The 25,542-nt window shown below is 39.9% G+C and overlaps 3 protein-coding genes across 5 annotated transcripts in view; all 3 read left to right on the forward strand.

Moving 5' to 3' along the window:
• The window catches only part of LOC133136945 (cytosolic 5'-nucleotidase 1A-like), a 31,778-nt gene that overhangs the window by 431 nt on the left and 5,805 nt on the right, over window positions 1-25,542 (forward strand). Inside the window, exon 3 of one of the 2 annotated variants that reach the window (XM_061254839.1) lies at window positions 71-197. In XM_061254839.1, the coding sequence (XP_061110823.1) occupies window positions 71-197 (127 nt within the window). Of the gene's footprint in view, window positions 1-70; window positions 198-25,542 lie in introns of those variants that run through there. The other variant, XR_009709570.1, reaches the window with a different exon arrangement.
• On the forward strand, window positions 4,065-7,266 carry LOC133136964 (cytosolic 5'-nucleotidase 1A-like). 2 transcript variants are annotated; one of them, XM_061254868.1, is made up of 3 exons: window positions 4,065-4,140; window positions 5,791-5,916; window positions 6,109-7,266. In XM_061254868.1, the coding sequence occupies exons 1-3, from the start codon at window positions 4,096-4,098 to the stop codon at window positions 6,445-6,447; spliced, it is 510 nt and encodes a 169-aa protein (XP_061110852.1). In that variant the 5' UTR covers window positions 4,065-4,095; the 3' UTR covers window positions 6,448-7,266. The 2 variants fall into 2 exon arrangements, with proteins under 2 accessions (XP_061110852.1, XP_061110861.1); XM_061254877.1 differs by lacking the exon at window positions 4,065-4,140 and adding an exon at window positions 5,318-5,491.
• Window positions 17,831-23,964, forward strand: LOC133136956 (cytosolic 5'-nucleotidase 1A-like). Its single transcript, XM_061254856.1, has 7 exons — window positions 17,831-17,933; window positions 18,100-18,177; window positions 18,361-18,487; window positions 20,179-20,286; window positions 21,532-21,593; window positions 23,295-23,420; window positions 23,612-23,964. The coding sequence occupies exons 1-7, from the start codon at window positions 17,907-17,909 to the stop codon at window positions 23,948-23,950; spliced, it is 867 nt and encodes a 288-aa protein (XP_061110840.1). The 5' UTR covers window positions 17,831-17,906; the 3' UTR covers window positions 23,951-23,964.

Here is a 25,542-nt window from a genome sequence, read left to right on the forward strand (position 1 = left end):
AAACTTCTCAGTAGTTAAGAACTGACATTAATTATAATAATAATAATTGGCAATGTAATGTATTGAACAGGCCTTGGTGAACGTGAATGACCATTTCCACAAGCTTCACCCGGACAGTGAGTTTCCATTCCACATTGCACTGATGACTAAGAACCAGGCTCAGGAGCAACACATAAGAAACCACCTCAACAAGTTAGGTAGGTAGAGTATATTCATCTTGGCACAAATCCCTGTTACCAATATGTGTTTTAGTGTATGGCACTGCATAAATGTATGCTAATGCAATAGATATAATGAACAGTGTCATTATAATCAATGTCAACATTGTACAACAAGTACAACATTGAAAGCACAGGAATGTTTAAAATGACTATCTGTTTTTGTTGTTTGTTTCTATGTTCATGTGGTTTAGTCAAACATTAGTCCACTGAAAATTAGGCCTCTAGAATCTGTTTAAACTGATGATTTTAATCAAGCCAGCTAACCTATTACCGGCTAACCTTGTTTAATATTCAGCACTCAGAATACAAGTGGTATCCACAGCTAGAAGTCCTCACTCATCCCATATGTAAATCAGATTTATTTGATTTAATGTGTTAATTATTATCAAATATATCAGTTATCATTTAAGGGGAGGAAAAATCTGTGAAAAGACTGGATCGATCAACCAAGTATTTTGAGATATTATATTTAGCTTCTGTAACTACGGTAGTTTCATAAGATATGTGAAAAAATGATCAGAAACTATTTTAAGTAGTTAATTTAGAGGTCAAGTAATGCCAAAAAATAACTTTGACAGGAATTTTCTAAATGACCTATTTCCTGTACAAAGTTTTTTTTACTTGACATATAGATATAGGTACTAAATATTTTTTTCTACTTGTTAACTTAATCTGCATTTTGCAGCATATCCATTTAAAAATAATTAATCAATAAAACTAAAATGTGTAAAAAAACCCTTCTCCAGTTATCGGGTCATTTATCACATTGAAATATAAAAACTCTGCCTTAATACACTGAGAGAAAAAAATATTCTAACTAATACGTGAATGTGTCCTTTTTTAATTATACATGCATTAATTTGCATATGCTCCTAAAAATAAATAAAAGATAAAATGCAAAGTGTCCGCATTCAAAATATCAGAGAGATATAACATGGAGATTTGAGGAAAGGATTTGATTTCCTTATTCACATGTGGTACCTCCTTAAACTGTAGGTAACCTGCTGGATCACCTACACACTCACATCCAGATTAAGATTTTGAGGCTTATTAACCCTTGTGTAGTCTTAACATTCTTCAATAAACCCCTAAAATAAATCAGCTTAATTGAATTTTATATTTTGCATGAATAAAAAACCTGTCACTCATCACAAACTTTGTCATCAAATTTTCAAAGTTGAAAAAAGATAATTCAGGGAGTTTTCTCTGTTGTTAAACATAGTCATTTTTGACCCGTGAGAAAAGACAAGGATTAAGTTCCAACAAGTATTCAATTTCAATATCAATTTTTATTTGTATAGCACTTTTTTACAAAGGGCCTTTGTCACAAAGCAATTCACTGTCTTAAGAAATAGGTTCACCTATTTCACCAAAATTCTCAGACCCACATGCAAGACTAAGGTGCCAACCAAGAACCAAATACAAGCCCACATTTTATGTAGTTGAATCAGGGACAACAAGCTGACAAATGTACTAACTAATCAACTGAGCTTATGTTGTTGGAATCAGGGCTAAGAACCAAGTTATTCCTCAAAATATTCATGGTTTTAGCTGCTTTCTAACTTTAGCAATGAACTGAATAAAAGTAACAGGATTCAATAAAAACAAGGTTTGTTTTTGTTTCCCCATTAGGCTTAAGTCCGGTTTCAATCCATCAGGATGACTACAGCAGCAAACCTGAACCAAAAGTACTCTACCTCTCCGAAGACCCTGGCAAAGCAGAGGAAGCCATTGAAACAGGTAGAGTTACAAACTCAGTATCACAAATCAAGCAATAAAAGCTGAAAGTTGCAAACACAAAAATTAACCACTTGTATATTTGTTTCCAAATTCTTTGAGTACAGCTACTAGGTGATACTGTATACTGGCCTGTATTTAAACAACCCTTTCATTACATTACATTACATTATTGGCATTTGGCAGACGCTCTTATCCAGAGCGACGTACAATTGATAAGACTAAGCAGGAGACAATCCTCCCCTGGAGCAATGCAGGGTTAAGAGCCTTGCTCAAGGGCCCAACGGCTGTGCAGATCTTATTGTGGCTACGCCGGGGTTAGAACCACCGACCTTGCATGTCCCAGTCATTTACCACACATTTACCTTAACCACTATGCTACAGGCCGCCCCTCAACATTGACTAAAAGTAAATGCCAGCATTACACATTTTCTTCACAAACTCAGTTTGACAAGTTAGTCATAGCGATTGCTGAACTCACCAAACTAAATAAAATATTTTTATTTTAAAAACATATATGTAAATGCAGAATGTCAGAATGAAGTAAATGGTTTACTTCATGGTACCCATATGGCAGCGCTTCTCAAAACGTTTGTGTCACAAGGCACTCCATTTATGAAAACAAGTATTTCCAAAGCATACCTTGTGATGGTTGGCATTTATAAAGCTCCTTTATCCAAAGCGCTGTACAATTGATGCTTCTCATTCACCAATTCATACACACACTCACACACCGCCGGTGATTGGCTGCCATGCAAGGCGCCAACCAGCTCGTCAGGAGCATTTGGGGGTTAGGTGTCTTGCTCAGGGACACTTGAGCAACCCTCCGACTGCCAGATGACTGCTGTTACTGCCTGAGCCATGTCACCCTATTAGCTATGCAAATTACATAAATAAGAGAAAATAAGAGAAATTCCAAGGCACACCTGGCCAGCTCCCAAGGCATACCAGTGTGTGACAGCAGTTTGAGAACCACTGCCTTATGGTATTGTAACACAGTGGCTTATATACAGTGTATTAACACACTTAAGCCCACAGGCAACTATTGTTTCCGAAGTCACTACCACTCTCTTTCCCTCTGTAAATGTTTTTTTACTCGACTATAGATGCTTTAAAAACAACTGGCAGGTAAATAGACAACTGAAGGAACAGATTTAAACTTCCGGAATGATATACATCCTTCCTATCGTGTGGTGCGGTTTCATTCCTGCTACCTTTCTAAGAAGCATGACAGAGGCAAAGTTCTTCAACAAAAAGGTCAAATATAAGTAGTAATAAAATAAGTATTTTCTGTCAATGTTATATATATATTATTATTATTATTATTATTAAAACTGTCTCATAATGTCCAACCGACAAACTTCAACTGAAAAACAAATACATAATTTTTAGGAAGTAGTTGTAGAGTTCAGAGTTAATAAGGCTAAAAGTAAAACATGTCTCACTCCTCCGACACAGAGCATGCAGCTGCCATCATGTTCCCTAATGACAAGGATAACAAAGGGGATGGAGAGGGAGAGGTACTGTGGGTGTGAGAGCACCAGCTTTCTGGATTTTGTGTCCACAAGAACAATGTAATTGTGCAGAGGAAGAATTATTCGGGTTTGAATGGTAATAAGAGGGATTTTATTTAACCTCATCATAACATTCATTCCTGCTACATGTTTCTGAGAAGCATGACAGAGGCAAAGTTCTTCAATAAAAGGTCAAATATAAGCAGTTAACAAGTATTTTCCATCTATGTTTTTGTAGTTTCCTAAGCAACATCACTAGTAACAACCAACATTTTTTGTTTATGTAAGTCTCATAGTTTTTTCTATATTTAAATTTAAAAATAAATCCAAGGTGTAGTCAAGGTTTTAATGAGGCATATGGCATCAAGGATTAACTTATTTAGGATACTGATCAAAATAATATATTTTTGTATTATTAAAACTGTCTAATAATGTCCAACCAACAACATTCAACTGAAAAACAAATACATAATTTTAGGAAGAAAATAAAAAACAAAAAAAACAACAACAATACCCTCTTTGCACAAATGTGCACTGCCTTTTATCATGGCGGCTGTAGTAGTTCATACGCCTAAAAGTAAAACATGTCTCACTCCTCCAAAACAGGGCATGCAGCTGCCATCATGTTCCCAAATGACAAGGAGAACCAACGGAGTGAAGACGGAGAGGTACTGTGGGTGTGAGAGCACCAGCTTTCTGGATTTTTTGTTCACAGAAATGACAGTTATGGAGAAGGGAAATATTATTCTGTTCTGGATAGGGTTATTCTCTAACAGGATTTCTTTATGTTTCAATATGTCATGTCATGTGCTTTAATAATCTAAGGGGCTAAATTGAAATTATACAACGGATGGGTCGGGTCCATTGTCTATATTGGTCAGTTTGCGGCCGTGCCAATATCCATGATATACACACGGCTGAATGGAATGTTCACACATCTTTTAATATAACTCCGCGTTTGTAGATGACTGTTATCTACCTTGTAACCGGAACTCACGTTATAATAATTTTGCCGCAAGTACCCTAAAGTTACTAAAGTAAAAGACAATTAGTGATTTTAAAGTGTTCTTTGACCTCCTCAGGGATTTGGAAAGGAGTAGGAACGAAGAAAATAACTAAAAATTAAGGCTTCATCGAAATAGCCTACCAGCAAGTACGCCAAACGGCGGCGAAGCAAATGATGACTCTGTCATAAAGACGCTATGAGTTATTTAAATAACTGTACGTTATCTGGCAGTGTCCAGATAAACTTCTACAACAAAGACAAATTACTTGAGTGTCAGTGTCCCCAAGTGTAACGTAAACAAGCTAGCTCGCTAACGTTAGTGCAAGTAGCTAACGTTAGTACCGTTGCTTCCCTAGTGCAGTGGGGATACTAACCTTAGCAATACTGTTACTTGGCAACCAATAAACTACTGTTCAGCGGAAGAACACATTTACCATAAAACAAAAAGTTGTTCTTGTCTTTCTTTTGTGAAATTTAGAAAGATAAATGTGGTTAACTGTTGTATAAAAGCGTTATGGAACTCAACAATGTGGTATATCGTGAATATTGGCACAGCTAGGGGGTGGTTACGCACGATGCGAAGTGGATCTACTTTGCAACTTAATGTTATCATCATCTCGCCGGTAGTAGCAAACGAAATGAGTGATTTTAAAGTGTCCTATAACCTTCTCCAGAAGTTGGAACGAATAATATAAAACTAAGGCAACATCCTCAAATCGAAATACCAGCAACACCATCAAACCCCGGCGAAGCAAATGACTCATAATGACGCTATGAGTTCTTTCAATAACTGCACGTTATCTGGCAGTGTCCAGATAAATGTCCACAACAAAGACAAATGACTTGTGTGTGTCAGTGTCGTCTGGTGTAACGTAAACTAGCAGGCTAGCTAGCTAACGTTATGTAGTGTGGATACATTATTGCAATAGTATATACGGTTGGATAATTCAGTTTGTACATTTTGCATTCTAATAAGAAGTTCCCACCAGTTGTGATGAATGCTATATTTTGAAGTATGTTTGCAGTGTTATATTTATAAAGAACACTACTTTCTCTCATAACACAGTCAAGCACTCGCTGCATGGGTGAATAATCGACCCTGGAGCTGTGCTGGGCCTAGTAATGTCACACGTAGTAGCTATCCTTTAAACAACTTGAAAGGCATACCTTACTAAAGTTGTTTACTTTTCTAGAACTAGGCGGTTGCTTAAGGGATAGATTCTACGCGTGACGTTACTAGGCCCATCGACGTGTGCCTGTATGCCAATAAAATGTCCATCTTGTCTTTTCCACCATCTTTGGCAAAATTCAGCTTCGCGTGGCATTTGACGGAGATGGCGTCCTGTTCTCTGATGAGTCCGAGATTGTTTATGCGAAGGACGGGCTGGAACCCTTCTTAAAAAATGAGAAGGATAAAGAGGACATCGCTATGGAAAAGGTATCGTCTCTGTCCTGCTCGCAGTCAGGCAAGCAACTACAACTCCAGTAATGGTGGCATAGTTGGCAAAGCAGAAGCGCCTTCACTCGTCGAAGGCTACTTTGTTTGGCTTTTGTGTTTTTGACTCTGGCTTACACAACTTAGGTTCGATTGAATGTGGTCTCTGACCAGCCCTGTGACCTTCATCCTCAGGGTCCCCTGAAGTGCTTCCTGGAGGCTCTCAGTGACCTGCAGAAAAAGCTTCCTAGCAAGAGTTGGTCTAAAGTGCAGACCTACCTGGTGACATCCCGCAACCCGCTCATTAGTGGCACCAGGGCTCTGAAGACCCTGACCACTTGGCAGGTGGACATCAGCCAGGCTTTATTCGTGTCCAGGGCCCCAAAGGCGTCACTCTTGGCCACGATCCGCCCGCACATCTTCTTTGATGACAAGAAGAAGTACATTGATAAGGCGCGGGAGCTGGGGGTCATCTCTGCCCACGTGCCTTATGGGATAGGATATGCGACCGACAAGGGTGCCTGCAAGAAGTGATAAACCATGGGAACCATGGGAAAGTTAGAATGAGAAACTGATGTATTATTCATATTTTTATTTTGATCTCAGTTCACTCATGATATATATATAGTCAATGGTTTGTTTAAAGTGTGCGGAACAAGGAATGTTTTAATTGTATTAATTCATGGAAGCCTGTAATGCTACATTAAAATATAAACCTTTAAAAACATTGTTGTCAAATTTGACCTTTCAGAATGAGTCCAATTCTTCAGAATGGACAATGTTGTCTGTATTGTATTTATGCTCCAATATGCACGCCATACATTAGGCCCTCATATTGGATATTGCAATGAAGACACAAATAAATGGCCAGAAAACATAATATGTGACCCATTCTAACATAATCAGTCATAATCAATGTTTATGTTTTTAGCTGCTTTAGGCTTTCATCTTCATTTTGTCTAACAATATCTTGACTTTCATAATCTTCATGCCAAATTCAGTAAAAATAAATATTTTTTATGATTCAAATGTCATGATTTTGTCATGATAGATGCATACATTATGTTTAGTTTATTATCTAATTTCATCTAGTGTATACTTACCTGATAGTTTGTTTTTCTTGATGACAGACCATCTATCATGACAAAATCATGACATTTGAATCATTCAAAGGAGAAGAGCCAGACTGGTTGAAGCTTACAGGAAGGGGACAGGAATGTCAACAACCACACATTACAACAGTGGTATGCAGAAGAGCATCTCTGAACATACATCAAATGGGGTCTGTATGGACTCAAATGTTGTTAATCGCATAGTTGTAGATGGCTATGTTTTTCGTAAGGTACAATACAACTGGACAAAAACAAGATACCTATTATGACAACTAGGAAGTGGCTAAACTATGGTGGGTGTGATGTCTACCAGACATAATTTGTTATTTTCTAATGTTAAATACTGTTTTGGAGTGCATTTGTGTTCAATTGTACTGTTTCTTTAAAATAGTCAAGTTAAAGTTAGTTAGAACGCATCACTTCCGGTTAGTCACTTCCCGTTAGAAAGCAGGAAATGCAACAACAACGGAGCCGTGTTTGATGTGCTAGTTAAGGATCTTTTTGAATCCTCCCAAAAGGACTGATTAATCATTGTCGTAAGTGATCATATTTCATCAGTCACATGTTAAAGATAATGTATTAAGGATTAGTTGATAAAAATGTGGTTCATAAGTTAAGATAAAAAACGATGTAGTACGTATGTACAATGTAATTCATGCTTTTGCTACAATTCTGGGTTGGTAAAAACGACACAAAAAAAACGTCTGTCATTTATTTTTGCAGTTTTCACTCCATGTCATGGTGAAGGAGTAAGCAGTAAACGTTTTTGTCAACTACTATGACGACGACTCTTTGCTTCATTTTGAGTGGAGTTTAACTTGATGTTTAGTTTGCGGTTGTTACACCCTTACGAGAACATTACAGTGAAAAGACAGATACAGATCAGTATTTGCAAGGATCAAAATGGCTTCCAAAAAAGGTGGAAAATCATCAACCTCTGGAGGAAGATCTTCATCCTCTTCGTCTAGCAACGCACAACGTGTCCGGGCTAAGGCAGAAGCAGGCAAGATAAAGGCAGCATACACATCACAGGAACTAAAGCTGAAGCTAGAGGCAGCTAATAAGGATTTGGAGGCAAGCGCTAGAGATGCTGAGGTACAATTTGAAAAAACGAGAATAAATGCAGAACTAGAAGTTTTAAAGCTACAATGTGAAGCAGAAGCAGCTACAGCAGAAGCACAGGTTTTGGAAATGGCAGATGGTTCCCAAGTGATAGAGGAAGTTGCAGCAACAGAGTATGGAAATAAAATAGAACGCACTAGTGAATATGTTCGTTCACAAAATGCCCTGAAACAAGATTCTCACTCTCGTCACTCACCCTTGGAGGATCCATCCCATATGGGATTGGATGGGAGTTTCAAAGCACTTCCTCACTCACATGTTGCGGGTCCATCCTATATGAAGCAAGATGGAAGCTTCATACGACACTGGTCACCTGAGGAAGACATCGTTCAGTCATCATCAGGTAACCAGAAAATAGAATTTCAGGCAGCTGATGATGTATACTTACCTCAGCGCACAAACGGGAAAAGTCAACCATACACTCCAGAACAAATGAACGTTCACGCTCAGCCCTTCATCCAGAAACAAGCTTCTCAAGTAGTCACAACATCTGTAGCAGAACCCTTGGCGCAGTACTTAGCCAGATGAGAGCTTACAAACTCCGGCCTGTACCATTTTGATGACAAGCCAGAAAACTTATTGCGTATGGTACGCCTCGTTCACCAATACGATAAGTGATGTTAATTTGAGTCCAGCCCAGCAACTCGACCTCATGACAAAGTGGCTTGGCAAAGAGTCAGGTGAATACATAAAACGTATACGCTCAGTGTATGCGGGCAATCCCACAGAGGTGCTAAATAAAGTATGGGAACGTCTCCGCGAGTGTTACCCCACCCCAGAGATCATGGAGAAGTCACTTTTTCAGCGTCTGGAAAGTTTCCCCAAGCTCACCAACAAAGATCACGCCAAACTCCGTGAGCTCTGCGACTTGCTGTATGAGATCCTCTGTGCCAAAGAAGATGGCTATCTCACGGGCTTGTCGTATTTGGACACCTCACAGGGCATCTCACCAATCACAGAAAAACTGCCTTTTGGACTTCAGGAAAAATGGTTGTCCACTGGCTTGAGATTCAAAGAGGAGAACAATGGACGGTTCCCTCCCTTTGAATACTTCTGCAGATTTGTGGGCTGCGAAGCCAAGAAGAGGAACGATCCTAGCTTCATGCACCAAGGGAGCACTGCAACCTTGAACAAACAAGACAGACCAGCCTTAAAGAAATTCAACAATAACAGAACTTTCTCAGTACACAAAACAGATGTTTCCACAATAAAAATCAACAAACATACTAATGTTGACCTGACCAAGACCTGTCCAGTGCACAACAAGCCACACTCACTGCAGGATTGTCAAGCATTCAGAAACAAACCAATCGACGAAAGAAAAGCTTTCCTCAAGGAAAAAGGAATTTGTTTCAGATGCTGTGCGTCCACTTCACACCTCGCCAAGGATTGCAAGGCATCAGTAAAGTGTCAGAAACGTGACCGCATCTACCATGTCACAGTCATGCATCCTGGCCCGCCACCTCAAAACCCAAAGGCTCCTTCACCGTCAACAGATTACGGCGGGGAGGGAGAAGCCGAAGCACAACCAGCTGTAGTTACATCAAGCTGCACAGAGGTTTGTGGCGAGGGCCAATGGAATCGCTCCTGTGCAAAAATCTGCCTCACAAAGGTTTATCTTAAGGATGCTAGGCACAAGGCTGTCAATGCCTACGTGATAATGGATGACCAGAGCAATCGCTCACTGGCAAAACCAGAGTTCTGCAACCTCTTCGATGTAGAAGGCAAACCATTCCCGTATCGACTGAAAACCTGTTCTGGTTTAGTTGAAACGTCAGGGAGACGTGCCGAAGGATTCCAGGTTGAATCTCTAGATGGTAAAGTGGTAATTTCACTCCCACCACTCATCGAGTGTAGTGAGATCCCAAATAATCGTTCGGAGATCCCGAAACCAAGTGCTGTGTTACAACAACCTCATCTCCAGCATATTGCCAAACACCTCCCAGAACTAGATCCGGAAGCATAAATTCTGTTGCTTCTCAGAAGAGATGTCTTGGAGGTGCACAAGGTCAGAAAACAGGTCAACGGGCCACACAACGCTCCGTTCACGCAACGGCTAGACCTCGGATGGGTGGTAATAGGCGAAGTGTGCCTAGGAAACGTCCATAAGCCGACGGTCAACAGCTTCAAGACCAATGTGCTAGAAGGCGGCCGTCCTTTGATCTTTCAACTCTGCAAAGCCTACATGCATGTCAAGGGAATGCAAGATAATGTCATCCGAGCAACCAAAGCTACAGAGGAGACACTGGGAAAAACAGTTTTTAACAAAACGGAACATGATAACAGACCTGCTCCATCGATTGAGGATACAATCTTTATGGACATGATGGATGCTAATGTCTGCAGAAACGAAGAGAAGGGTTGGGTTGCCCCACTTCCTTTAAAGGAAAACCCGCCGGCGCCTTCCCAACAACAGAGAGCTGGCTGTCAACAGGTTCATATCTCTGCAAAGCAGAGATGCAAGAACAGTACTTTGCGTTCATGGATAAGCTCTTCCGAAAGGGACATGCCGAGGTGGCACCACCGCTGAAGCACCAGGAGGAATGTTGGTATCTTCCTACGTTTGGAGTATATCATCCTCGGAAGCCCAACCAGATCAGGGTAGTCTTCGATTCAAGCGCTCAACATTGTGGTGTCTCCCTCAACGACGTGTTGCTATCCGGCCCGGATTTGAATAACACCTTAAGTGTTCTTCTCTGTTTCTGAAAAGAGAGAGTGGCAGTGTTGGCGGACATCTAACAGATGTTCTACTGTTTCGAAGTGAGTCAAGAACACCGCAATTTTCTTCGTTTCTTGTGGCACCAGGATAACGACGTTACCAAGAAAGTAATTGACTATCGAATGAAAGTCCACGTTTTCAGCAACAGCCCATCGCTAGATGTGGCTATATATGGGTTGAGAAGAGCCATCAAAGAAGGAGCACAACGGCATGGCGCTGACACTGTTGAATTCGTGGAAAGGCACTTTTATGTTGACGATGGCTTGATATCCGTACCAACCGACCTTGAAGCAATTGACTTGATAAGAAGAACGCAGGCTTCTCTCGGGGAATCAAACATCCATCTCCACAAGTTTGCCTCAAACAGCCAAACCGTCTTGAAGGCCTTTCCCCCTGAGGACTGCGCTACAGTCGGCAAAGACCTAGACCTCAACGGAGAGATACCGCTCACACAGCGCAGCTTAGGTCTCCTCTGGGAGATATCCATGGATACCTGTACCTATGTTGTATCGATAGAAACCAAGCTATTCACTCGCCGTGGGGTACTGTCCGTGGTAAACAGCATCTTCAATCCCCTGGGTCTATTGGCACCCGTGACTATACAAGGAAGGGCTCTCTTAAGAGAGCTTAGCCCCGAACTCTCAGACTGGGAGCTTCACATACCACGTACTTACTCTAACATGTCACTTCTTAAGGCAGAACACACTGAGCTGTGCGTGTTCTCGGATGCCTCAACGAAAGCAATCGGAGCTGTTGCTTACCTGAAGACAGTTCAACAGGATGGACAAACCGAGGTTGGATTTGTCATGGGTAAGGCTAGGCTCGCACCCCAATATGAACCTACCATCCCACGATTGGAACTCTGCGCGGCAGTCCTAGCCGTTGAAATGGCGGATCTCATCCAAGACGAGCTAGACGTCAAACTTGATGCTGTAAACTTCTATGCTGACATAAGGTAATCCTTGGTTACATCCACAATGCGACTAAGAGATTCTACGTCTATGTTCACAACAGGGTGTAACGCATACGCCAGTCCTCAAAGCCAGAGCAATGCCATTACGTTCCCTCCAAGGAAAACCCTGCTGACTACGCATCAAGGTGCCTACCTGCTTCATGCCTGGCGCAGACCACCTGGTTCTCAGGACCACCTTTCCTGAGATCACCACCTACAGAAAAGGAACAAAAAATTGAAAAATTCAACCTAATAGAACCAGAAAACGACACCGAAATCAGACAAGAGATAGAGACCTACAATACTTACCTGAGTGAAGATATACTTACCCCAGACCGTTTCCAGCGTTTTTCCAGTTTCCGCTCACTCCTCAGAGGCGTCGCCTTCCTTATTCACATCGCCAGATCCTGCAAACGGACAAACACGAACAGTGAGTGCAAAGGCTGGCACAGGTGCAAACGTCTTCGTACCCCAGAGGAACTGGACCAAGCAACGCATGTTGTCCTTCACGCCACACAAATGTCAGCCTTCGCTAAGGAACTTGCTGCTCTCCACGCACAAAAACCAATTCCCAAAACCAGCTGTCTCCAACAGCTCAGCCCGATAATCAAGACCAACTTGATCTGCGTCGGAGGCCGGCTACGACATTCCAATTTGGAGACCAGCGAAAGGCATCCCATCATTTTGCCTAAAGACAGCCATGTATCCCTACTGCTGACGCGCCGCCATCATGAACAAGTGAAGCACCAGGGCCGCCACATCATGGAGGGAGCTGTAAGGGCTGCAGGACTGTGGGTCTTGAGTGGCAGGAGACTTGCAAACTCAGTACTCTATAACTGTGTGACATGCAGGAAGCTTAGAGGGAAGGTTGAAGAACAACACATGGTGGACTTACCTGCCGAATGTCTTCAAGAATGCCCTCCATTTACATACGTGGGCCTGGATGTCTTTGGTCCTTGGTCAGTTGCAGTTAGGCGGACCCGAGGAGGACAGGCTGAAAGCAAAAGATGGGCCATCACGTTCAGTTGTATGAGCTCAAGAGCAGTTCATGTTGAGCTGATAGTCCATGGATGCTTCGAGTTGCATAAGTGCACTCAGGTGTTTCTTCGCCATTCGAGGCCTGGTTAAGCAGTTGAGGTCTGACTGCGGAACTAACTTCATTGGCGCAAGCAAGGAACTCCGGATGGACAGAAGCCAGCTGGACCCAGGTGTCCATAAGTATCTCAGCGACCAAGGATGTGTCTGGGAGTTCAACCCACCACACGCTTCCCAAATAGGGGGCTGTTGGGAAAGGATGATAGGCACCACAAGAAGAATCTTGGATTCTATGTTGCTCCAACTAAACACTCGCCTAACTCATGAGGTGCTCTCTATATTAATGGCGGAGGTGACTGCCATTATGAATGCACGACCACTTGTACCAGTACCACAGACCCGGACAACCCCCAGATCCTCTCTCCTTCGATGCTCCTCACACAAAAGACAGGAGTCCCTCCACCCCTTGGCGACTTCCCAGAGAGAGATCTGTACACAAAACAGTGGAGACAAGCAGGTTGTATGCAACTCTTGGCCTATGGCTAGGGTCACCACCACGTTCCCTGGGAAAGACGGACACGTGAGAAAGGTTGAGGTTAGAACTGTCGACCAAGATACAGTAAAGACATTTCTCAGACCAATTGCAGAAGTTGTCTTACTTCTCCCAGAAGACAAAGCCTAATGCGAACTCCTTGTATATTAGGTTTAGTGACCTCATTGAGGTCAGGCGGGGAGTGTGATGTCTACCAGACATAATTTGTTCTTTTCTAATGTTAAATACTGCTTTGGAGTGCATTTGTGTTCAATTGTACTGTTCTTTAAAATAGTGAAGTTAAAGTTAGTTAGAACGTATCACTTTCGGTTAGTCGCAAATCACTTCCCGTTAGAAAGCAGGAAATGCAACCACAATGGAGCCGTGTTTGTCATTGTCGTAAGTGATCATATTTCATCAGTAACATGTTAAAAGATAATGCATTAAGGATTAGTTGATAAAAATGTGGTTGATAAGTTAAGATAAAAAACGATTTTATTTACAAGTATGTACAATGTAATTCATGCTTTTGCTACAATTCTGGGTTGGTAAAAAACGACACAAGACTCAGTGTATTTGTTTTCTGTAATTTATTTTTGCAGTTTTCACTCCATGTCATGGTGAAGGAGTAAACGTCAACTACTACGCCGACGACTCTTTGCTTCATTTTGAGTGGAGTTTAACTTGATGTTTAGTTTGCGGTTGTTACACGCTTACGAGAACATTACAGTGGGTCAAAACCAACCAAAGAGCATACCTGATGTAGCTGATCCACAGACATAACAGGAGGGAAAACCTATAACATTATATATAAACTAGACCCAAAACATTTGCAGAATCTGATTGGTCTGCGTGAGTAGGCACAGTTCCAAAGCAGTTGCCAAGGGAGGAAGGTTTACATATAAGTTGCAAATGTGTACCTACTTTCATTTGCAGAGATACGCGTGGGAGATCTTGGCAAGAATAGGTTTGGCATCCTGGTTCTGTGGTTATGAAGGTCAGCACGTTATAGACGTTTCAGTTGATGAGCAGACATCCGCAGGTTGACTTAAGTTAACACCAAATATAAAATCTAGTGTGAATTACAATTATTACATAACATTACATTACGTGGCGTTTAGCAGACGCTCTCATCCAGAGCGACGTACAACAAAGTGCAAATCAATCACAAGAACAAGTGCAAAAGTAGAGAGGACAGTACAGTTCCGAGTCCTAGTGTAAACATACAGAATTATGAGCGGCATGGAGACTAACAAAGCCAGTAATGCACCGGATGACAAAGGAGTTGGAGATGGACCAGCAGGCAAACGTGTGAGTGATACAGCCTATGTTTTGATATCAGATTGATGTTATTTATAGGCCATAATAATAATTGTCATCTTCCCTGCTGCATACTTGTTGCTTGTACTGCCCGGTTTATATTTTCAATGCATTATCTGTGTATAAAACTGTGCTTGCCTTTCTTGCTGTAACTCCAGGGACCAATGACCATCACAGTGTCTGAAATATTGCTGATTAACATGGAGAAGCCAGGAGTGGCGTTTCCCTTTATAAAGGTGGGTAAAGAGTGTTTTTTTTTTCTTTTTTTTTTTATTAATTGGCATTAACTAATGTAGTCGCTAACATGAATTAATGATGTGCAAATACACAAACAAAGCTGGGACAGATAAACTTCTCAGTAGTTAAGAACTGACATTAATTATAATAATAATAATTGGCAATGTAATGTATTGAACAGGCCTTGGTGAACGTGAATGACCATTTCCACAAGCTTTACCCAGACAGTGAGTTTCCATTCCACATTGCACTGATGACTAAGAACCAGGCTCAGGAGCAACACCTACAAAACCAACAAGTTAGGTAGGTAGAGTATATTCAAGGCACAAATCCCTGTTACCAATATGTGTTTTAGTGTTTTGTTTTCTGTTGCTTGTTTCTATGTTCAGGTGGTTTAGCCTAACATTAATCCACTGAAAATTAGGCCTCTAGAATCTGTTTAAGCTGATTTTAATTAATTTAACCGGCTAACCTATTACCAGCTAACCTTGTTTAATGTTCAGCACTCTGAATACAAGTGGCATCTACAGCTTGTCCTCACTTATCCCATATGTAAATCAGATTTATATGTGAAAAAATGATCAGAAACTATTTTAAGTAGTTCATTTGGTGTTTCTATACCAGCCATGTCAAGTAACCCACGTACCAAAAATAATAAGGAATTTTCTAAATGACCTATTTCCTGTACAAAATCAGATTGTGCTTGTTAATTAACATATCTGGTGATCCGCATGAGCTTTTTTAAAATATATTTTGTAATTTCTATTTTATGGGGTATTTTATGGGGATTATTAATCAATAAAACTAAAATGTGTAAAAAACCCTTTGTAATTCCCCAGTTATCAGGTCATTTATCACATTGAAATATAAAAACTCAATATGCTTTAATACGCCTTAATACACTGAGACAAAAAAGTATTCTAACTAATACGTGAGTGTGTCCTTTTTTAATTGTACATAAATTAATTTGCATATGCTCCTAAAAATGAATTAAAGATAAAATGCAAAGTTGGAAAGTAAATTGGAGATTAGAGGAAAGAATTTGATTTCACTATTCACATGTGGTTCCTCCTTAAACAGTAAGTAACCTGCTGGATCAACCTTTATGGAAATGTTCAACTTACATCCAGATGAAAATTCTGAGGCTTATTAACCCCTTGTGTAGTCTTAACATTCTGTATACTCCCCTTATCTTAAGGGTAAAAAATTACCTGCCTTCACTAAACCCCTAAAATAAATCAGCTTAATTGAATTTTATAGTTTGCATGAAGAAACAACCTGTCACTCATCACAAACTTTGTCATCAAATTTTCAAAGTTGAAAGAAGATAATTCAGGGAGTTTTCCCAGGCTTTCTTTGTCTCCAGGGCCCCCAAGGCGTCACTCTTGGCCACGATCCGACCGCACATCTTCTTCGATGACAAGAAGAAGTACATTGATAAGGCACTGGAGCTGGGGGTCATCTCTGCCCACGTGCCTTATGGGATAGGATATGAGACCTACAAGGGTGCCTGCAAGAAGTGATGAACCATGGGAACCATGGGGAAGTTAGAATGAGGAACTGATGTATTATTTTTATTTTGATCTCAGTTCACTCATGATTTATATACAGTCAATGGTTTGTTTAAAGTGCACAGAACAAGGAATGCTTTAATTGTATTTATTCATGCAAGCCTGTAATGCTACATTAAAATATAAACCTTTAAAAACACAATGCCTGATTTATGTTGTCAAATTTGACCTTTCAGAATGAGTCCAATTCTTCAGAATGGACAATGCTGTCTGTATTGTATTTATGCTCCACTATGCACTCCATACATTAGGCCCTCATGTTGGATATTGCAATGAAGACACAAATAAATGGCCAGAAAACATAATATGTGACCCATTCTAACATAATCAGTCATAATCAATGTTAATGTTTTTAGCTGTTTTAAGCTTTCATCTTCATTTTGTCTAACGATATCTTGGCTTTCATAATCTGCATGCCAAATTCAGACAAGATGGTAGAAAACATCATTTGAATCTTTTAGCCTCTGTCTGTAATGCTCTTCTATAATTATGTTGGGTGCAGTGGGTGTATGTGTGCAAAATGACAGCAGATCATAGCCTGCAGCAGAAGGCTTGACAATAGTTGCTGCTCATTCTACAACTGAAAATACAATAGCTTTATAATTGCCATCTTGATAAAATGCCAGAACTCTATAAGACGGAAGTTCATTGCTTTAATTGGGTAATCAGGTGAGGTTTGGTTAGCGAGCATTCTCTTCAATTCAGGGCTGCCCAACCCTGTTTCTGGAGATACTGAATACCTACAGGAGGGTTGAGCTCTGGAAACAGCGTTGTGCAACCTTGGTTAAATGCATCCCAGGTATGTACGCTCACAGAACCAGTAGGCATGGCCCCACAATCCTTCTCGTACATCCGAGGTCTGCCACACACACCGTCTGCATTCATCATGAGGGCAAACCCAGGAGAGGGCATTCATCATGAGGGCAAACCCAGGAGAGGGCATTCATCATGAGGGCAAACCCAGGAGAGGGCATCGTGTGGATAAAATGTTCATATACCATGTTCCGGGTATTTTTGAATGATCTAACATTCTACCTAAAAAAGAAAGTTTTCTTACAGGAAAGATTGCAATTGACTCTTCGGATTCAATTATCAGTTTTGACCCAAAGCATAAAAATAGTAAAAATCTAAAAAGAAAAAGCATGTAATTTGTTTGAAGAACAGGAAGAGACAATTCATTTCCTCTATACATAGCAGGCCAGGAACAATGAATCCAAAGATTGAATGAAAGATTATTTACATGGCATAATGCTATTTACCTGAGCATTATGGGAGGGGCTGATTCTCTCAAGTTAAAAGGCTCAGCAGGTTATAGACGTTTCAGTTGATGAGCAGACATCAGCAGGTTGACTTAAGTTAACACCAAATATAAAATCTAGTGTGAATTATAATTATGAGCAGCATGGAGACTAACAAACGTGTGAGTGATACATTTGATATCAGATTGATGTTATTTATAGGCCATAATAATCATTGTCATCTTCCCTGCTGCATGAGCCAAACTTGTTGCTTGTGCTGCCCGGTTTATATTTTCTACGCATTATCTGTGTATAAAACTGTGCTTGCCTTTCTTGCTGTAACTCCAGGGACCAATGACCATCGCAGTGTCTGAAATATTGCTGATTAACATGGAGAAGCCAGGAGTGGCGTTTCCCTTCATAAAGGTAATTAAGTGTTTTTTATTTTTTAAATTCCAATATTAATTGGCATTAACTAATGTAGTCACTAACATGAATTAATGATGTGCAAATACACAAACAAAGCTGGGACAGATAAACTTCTCAGTAGTTAAGAACTGATATTAATTATAATAATAATAATAATTGGCAATGTAATGTGTTGAACAGGCCTTGGTGAACGTGAATGACCATTTCCACAAGCTTTACCCGGACAGTGAGATTCCATTCCACATTGCACTGATGCTTAAGAACCAGGCTCAGGAGAAATGCCTAAGAAACCACCTCAACGAGTTAGGTAGGTAGAGTACATTCATCTTGGCACAAATCCCCATTACCAATATGTGTTTTAGTGTATGGCACTGCATAAATGTATGCTAATGTAATAGATATAATGGACAGTGTCATTATAATCAATGTCAAAGTACAACATTGAAAGCACAGGAATGTTTAAAAAGACTATCTGTTTTTGTTTGTTTTCTGTTTTTGTAGTTTGTTTCTATGTTCATGTGGTTTAGTCAAACATTAATCCACTGAAAATGAGGTCTCTAGAATCTGTTTAAACTGACGATTTTAATCAAGCCAGCTAACCTATTCCCAGCTAACCTTGTTTAATGTTCAGCACTCTGAATACAAGTGGCATCCACAGCTAGAAGTCCTCACTTATCCCACATGTAAATCAGATTTATATGTGAAAAAATTATCAGAAGTAGTTCATTTAGATGTTTCTATACCAGCCATGTCAGGTAACCCACGTACCAAAAAATAACTTTAACAGGAATTTTCTAAATGAACTATTTCCTGTACAAAAAAAAAAACATTTACTTAACAGACAGATATAGCTACTAAATTTTACTTTGTGCTTGTTAACCAACATAGGTGGTGATTTGCATAAGCTTTTTTAAAATATATTTTGTCATTTCTATTTTATGGGGTATTTTATGTGGAAAAATAGCAAACTTAATCTGCATTTTCCAGCATATCCATTTTAAAATAATTAATCAATAAAACTAAAATGTGTAAAAAAAAAACCTTTGTAATTCCCCAGTTATCAGGTCATTTATCACATTGAAATATAAAAACTCTGCCTGAATACACTGAGACAAAAAAGTATTCTAACTAATACGTGAATGTGTCCTTTTTTAATTATACATGCATTAATTTGCATATGCTCCTAAAAATGAATTAAAGATAAAATGCAAAGTGTCCGCATTCAAAACATAACATTTCAATTGGAGATTAGAGGAAAGGATTTGATTTCCCTATTCACACATGGTACCTCCTTAAACTGTAGGTGACCTGCTGGATCAACCTACATCAACCTACAAAATGTTCAACTTACATCCAGATTAACATTTTGAGGCTTATTAACCCTTGTGTAGTCTTAACATTCTGTATACTCCCTTTATCTTAAGGGTAAAAAATGACCTGCCTTCACTAAACCCCGAAAATAAATCAGCTGAATTGAATTTTATATTTTGCATGAAGAAACATGCCTGTCACTCATCACAAACTTTCTCATCAAATTTTCAAAGTTGAAAAAAGATAATTCAGGGAGTTTTCTCTGTTGTTAAACATAGTCATTTTTGACCCGTAAGAAAACACAAGGATTAAGTTGCAACAAGTATTCAATTTCAATTTCAATTTTTATTTGTATAGCACTTTTTACAAAGGGCCTTCGTCACAAAGCAATTCACTGTCTTAAGAAATAGATTCACCTATTTCACCAAAATTCTCAGACCCACATGCAAGACTAAGGTGCCAACCAAGAACCAAATACAAGTCCACATTTTATGTAGTTGAATCAGGGGCAACAAGCTGACAAATGTACTTACTAATCAACTGAGCTTATGTTGTTGGAATCAGGGATAAGAACCAAGTTATTCCTCTAAATATTCATGGTTTTAGCTGCTTTCTAACTTTAGCAATGAACTGAATAAAAGTAACAGGATTCAATAAAAACAAGGTTTGTTTTTGTTTCCCCATTAGACTTGAGTCAGGTTTCAATCCACCAGGATGACTACAGCAGCAAACCTGAACTGAAAGTACTCTACCTCTCCGAAGACCCTGACAAAGCAGAGGAAGCCATTGAAAAAGGTAGAGTTACAAACTCAGTATCACAAATCAAACTATAAAAGCTGAATGTTGCAAACTAAAATTAGCCACTTGTATATTTGTTTCCAAATTCTTTGTATTCAGCTGTTGCAAGCATGTAATGTCCTAGGTGATACTGTATACTGATCTGTATTTAAACAACCTTTTTCCTCAACATTAATTACAATTAAATGCCAGGATTACACATTTTCTTTACAAACTCAGTTTGACAAGTTAGTAATAGTGATTGCTGAACTCACCAAACTGTTATAAAATAAAAAATATATATTTATTTAAAAAACTTATATGTTTGAGTTTGAGAACCACTGCTCCACGGTACTGTAACACAGTGGCTTATATACATGGGGCGACATGGCTCAGGCAGTAACAGCAGTCGTCTGGCAGTCAGAGGGTTGCCGGTTCGATCCCCCGCCCGGGCTGTGTCGAAGTGTCCCTGAGCAAGACACCTAACCCCCAAATGCTCCTGACGAGCTGGTCAGTGCCTTGCATGGCAGCCAATCGCCGTCGGTGTGTGAATGGGTGAATGAGAAGCATCAGTTGTACAGCGCTTTGGATAAAGGCGCTATATAAATGCCAACCATTTACAGTGTATTAACCCACTTAAGCCCACAGGCAACTATTGTTTCCAAAGTCACTACCACTCTCTTTCCCTCTGTAAATATTTTTTTACTCGACTATAGATGCTTTAAAAACAACTGGCAGGTAAATAGACAACTGAAGGAACAGATTTAAACTTCCGGAATGATGTACATCCTTCCTATCGGGTGGTGCGGTTTCATTCCTGCTACCGTTTCTAAGAAGCATGACAGAGGCAAAGTTCTTCAATAAAAGGTCAAATATAAGTAGTTAACAAGTATTTTCCATCTATGTTTTTGTAGTTTCCTAAGCAACATCACTAGAAACAACCAACATTTTATGTTTGTGTAAGTCTCATAGTTTTTTCTATATTTAATTTTAAAAAGACATCCAAGGTGTAGTCAAGGTTTTACTGAGGCATATGGCATCAAGGATTAACTAATTTAGGATACTGATCAAAATAATATATTTTTGTATTATTAAAACTGTCTAATAATGTCCAACCAACAACATTCAACTGAAAAACAAATACATAATTTTTAGGAAGAAACAACAATACCCTCTTTGCACAAATGTGCACTGCCTTTTATCATGGCGGCTGTAGTAGTTAATAAGCCTAAAAGTAAAACATGTCTCACTCCTCCAAAACAGGGCATGCAGCTGCCATCATGTTCCCTAATGACATGGAGAACCAATGGATTGAAGACGGAGAGGTACTGTGGGTGTGAGAGCACCAGCTTTCTGGATTTTTTGTTCACAGAAATGACAGTTATGGAGAGGGGAAATATTATTCTATTCAGGATCGGGTTATTCTCTAATAGGATTTCTTTCTTTTTATGTTCGATGGTTGACATGCTGTATTAGTGAGTGTAATTTATGCTTCAATATGTCATGCCATGTGCTTTAATAATCTAAGGGGCTAAATTGAAATTATACAACGGATGGGTCGGGTCCATTGTCTATATTGGTCAGTTTGCGGCCGTGGCAATATCCATGATATACGCACGGCTGAATGGAATGTTCACACATCTTTTAATATAACTCCGCATTTGTAGATGACTGTTATCTACCTTGTAACCGGAACTAACGTTATAATAATTTTGCCGCAAGTACCCTAACGTTACTAAAGTAAAAGACAATTAGTGATTTTAAAGTGTTCTTTGACCTCCTCGGGGATTTGGAAAGGAGTAGGAACGAAGAAAATAACTAAAAATTAAGTCTTCATCGAAATAGCCTACCAGCAAGTACGGCAAACGCCGGCGAAGGAAATGATGACTGTCATGAAGACGCTATGAGTTATTTAAATAACTGCACGTTATCTGGCAGTGTCCAGATAAACTTCTACAACAAAAACAAATGAATTGTGTCAGTGTCGCCAAGTGTAACGTAAACAAGCTAGCTCGCTAACGTTAGTGCAGTGATGGTACATTATTGCATGTAGCTAACGTTAGTACCGTTGCTTCACTGGTGCAGTGGGGATACTAACCTTAGCATTATTGTTGCTTGGCAACCAATAAACTGCTGTTCAGCGGAAGAACACATAACAAAACGTTGTTCTTGTCTTTCGTTTGTGAAATTTAGAAAGATAAATGTGGTTACCCGTTGTATAAAAGCGTTATGGAACTCGACAATGTGGTGTATGGTGAATATTGGCACAGCTAGGGGGTGGTTACGCACGATGCGAAGTGGATCTACTTTGCAACTTAACGTTATCATCATCTCGCCGGTAGTAGCAAACGAAATGAGTGATTTTAAAGTTTCCTTTGACCTTCTCCGGGAGTTGGAACGAATAATATAAAACTAAGGCAACATCCGCGGATCGAAATACCAGCAACACCATCAAACCCCGGCGAAGCAAATGATGACTCATAATGACGCTATGAGTTCTTTCAATAACTGCACGTTATCTGGCAGTGTCCAGATAAACGTCCACAACAAAGACAAATGACTTGTGTGTGTCAGTGTCGTCTGGTGTAACATAAACTAGCAGGCTAGCTAGCTAACGTTATGTAGTGTGGATACATTATTGCAATAGTATATACGGTTGGATAATTCAGTTTGTACGTTTTGCATTCTAATAAGAAGTTCCCACCAGTTGTGATGAATGCTATATTTTTAAGTATGTTTTCAGTGTTATATTTATAAAGAACACTACTTTCTCTCATAACACAGTCAAGCACTGCATGGGTGAATAATCGACCCTGGAGCTGTGCTGGGCCTAGTAATGTCACACGTAGTAGCTATCCCTTAAACAACTTGAAAAGCATACCTTACTAAAGTTGTTTACTTTTCTAGAACTAGGCGGTTGCTTAAGGGATAGATTCTACGCATGATGTTACTAGGCCCATTGACGTGTGCCTGTATGCCAATAAAATGTCCATCTTGTCTTTTCCACCATCTTTGGCAAAATTCAGCTTCGCGTGGCATTTGACGGAGATGGCGTCCTGTTCTCTGATGAGTCCGAGATTCATTATGCGAAGGAAGGGCTGGAACCCTTCTTAAAAAATGAAAAGGATAAAGAGGACATCGCTATGGAAAAGGTATCGTCTCTGTGCTGCTCGCAGTCAGGCAAGCAACTACAACTCCAGTAATGGTGGCATAGTTGGCAAAGCAGAAGCGCCTTCACTCGTCGAAGGCTACTTTGTTTGGCTTTTGTGTTTTTGACTCTGGCTTATACAACTTAGGTCGATTGATTGTGGTCTCTGACCAGCCCTGTGACCTTCATCCTCAGGGTCCCCTGAAGTGCTTCCTGGAGGCTCTCAGTGACCTGCAGAAAAAGCTTCCTAGCAAGAGCTGGTCTAAAGTGCAGACCTACCTGGTGACATCCCGCAACCCACTCATTAGTGGCACCAGGGCTCTGAAGACCCTGACCACTTGGCAGGTGAACGTCAGCCAGGCTTTATTCGTGTCCAGGGCCCCAAAGGCGTCACTCTTGGCCACGATCCGCCCGCACATCTTCTTTGATGACAAGAAGAAGTACATTGATAAGGCGCGGGAGCTGGGGGTCATCTCTGCCCACGTGCCTTATGGGAAAGGATATGCGACCGACAAGGGTGCCTGCAAGAAGTGATAAACCATGGGAACCATGGGAAAGTTAGAATGAGAAACTGATGTATTATTCATATTTTTATCTTTCTCAGTTGACTCATGATTTATATATAGTCAATGGTTTGTTTAAAGTGCTCAAAACAAAGAATGCTTTAATTTTATTATTTGCAAGCCTGTAATGCTATATTAAAATATAAACCTTTAAAAACATCAAAAGTCATTGTCAAAGTTGACCTTTCAGAATGAGTCCAATTCTTCAGAATGGACAATGTTGTCTGTATTGTATTTATGCTCCACTATGCACTCCATACATTAGGCCCTCATATTGGATATTGCAATGAAGACACAAATAAATGGCCAGAAAACATAATATGTGACCCATTCTAACATAATCAGTCATAATCAATGTTTATGTTTTTAGCTGCTTTAGGCTTTCATCTTCATTTTGTCTAAAAATATCTTGGCTTTCATAATCTGCATGCCAAATTCAGAGTAAAAATATAGTTTTTAAGCTTTTAAACACAAGATGTCAAAGTGAAAGTAACACTGGAGTTATGTATTGTTTGGAGGCTAACTTAGCTAGCTTGTCACCATTCAACAACCACATCTGCTGCATCCGTGGGTACATGTTAATGTGTTTGTTTCATGGTCTATATGTCTTAATGAACATGAACAAATGGTCTGTCATCAAGAAAAACTACAGGTAAAAAAACAGGTAAGTATACACTACACTGAAATGAGATAATAAACCATATTGTATGCATCTATCATGACAATCATGACATTTGAATCATTCAAAGGAGAAGAGCCAGACTGGTTGAAGCTTACAGGAAGGGGACAGTAATGTCAACAACCACACATTACAACAGTGGTATGCAGAAGAGCATCTCTGACATACATCAAATGAGGTCTGTATGGACTCAAATGTTGTTAATCTCATAGTTGTAGATAGCTATGTTTTTAGTAAGGTACAATACAACGGGACAAAAAACAAGATACCTATTATGACAACTAGGAAGTGACTAAACTATGGTGGGTCAAAACCGACCCAAACCACCGACCCGATCCACAAACATAACAGGAGGGAAAACCTATCACATTATATATAAACTAGACCCAAAACAAATGTAGAATCTGATTGGTCTGCGTGAGTAGACACAATTCTGAAGCAGTTGCCAGGGGAGGAAGGTTTACATACAAGTTCCAAATATGTACCGACTTTCATTTGCAGGGAAAACAACCAACACATACGCCTGGGAGATCTTGGCAAGAATAAGAGCACACCTGTGGTTTGGGTGATCCTAATTTGGCATCCTGGTTCTGTGGCTGGAATTCTGAGTTATGAGGCTCAGCACGTTATAGACGCATCAGTTGACGAGCAGACAATAGCAGGTTGACTTAAGTAAAATTGCGTTAATTGCAAGTTAATTGCAATTATGAGCGGCATGGAGTCTAACAAAGAAAGTAATGCACCGGATGACAAAGGAGTTGGAGATGGACCATCAGGAAAACGTGTGAGTGATATTATACAATAAAAGAGGTAAAAGCTCAAAAGTACAAAAACTTGTAGATGACTGCCTAGGTCTTTGGTAAGGTACAATACAACTGGACAAA

The sequence above is a fragment of the Conger conger genome, chromosome 1, assembly GCF_963514075.1.
Source record: "Conger conger chromosome 1, fConCon1.1, whole genome shotgun sequence".
Classification (NCBI taxonomy): Eukaryota; Metazoa; Chordata; class Actinopteri; order Anguilliformes; family Congridae; genus Conger; species Conger conger.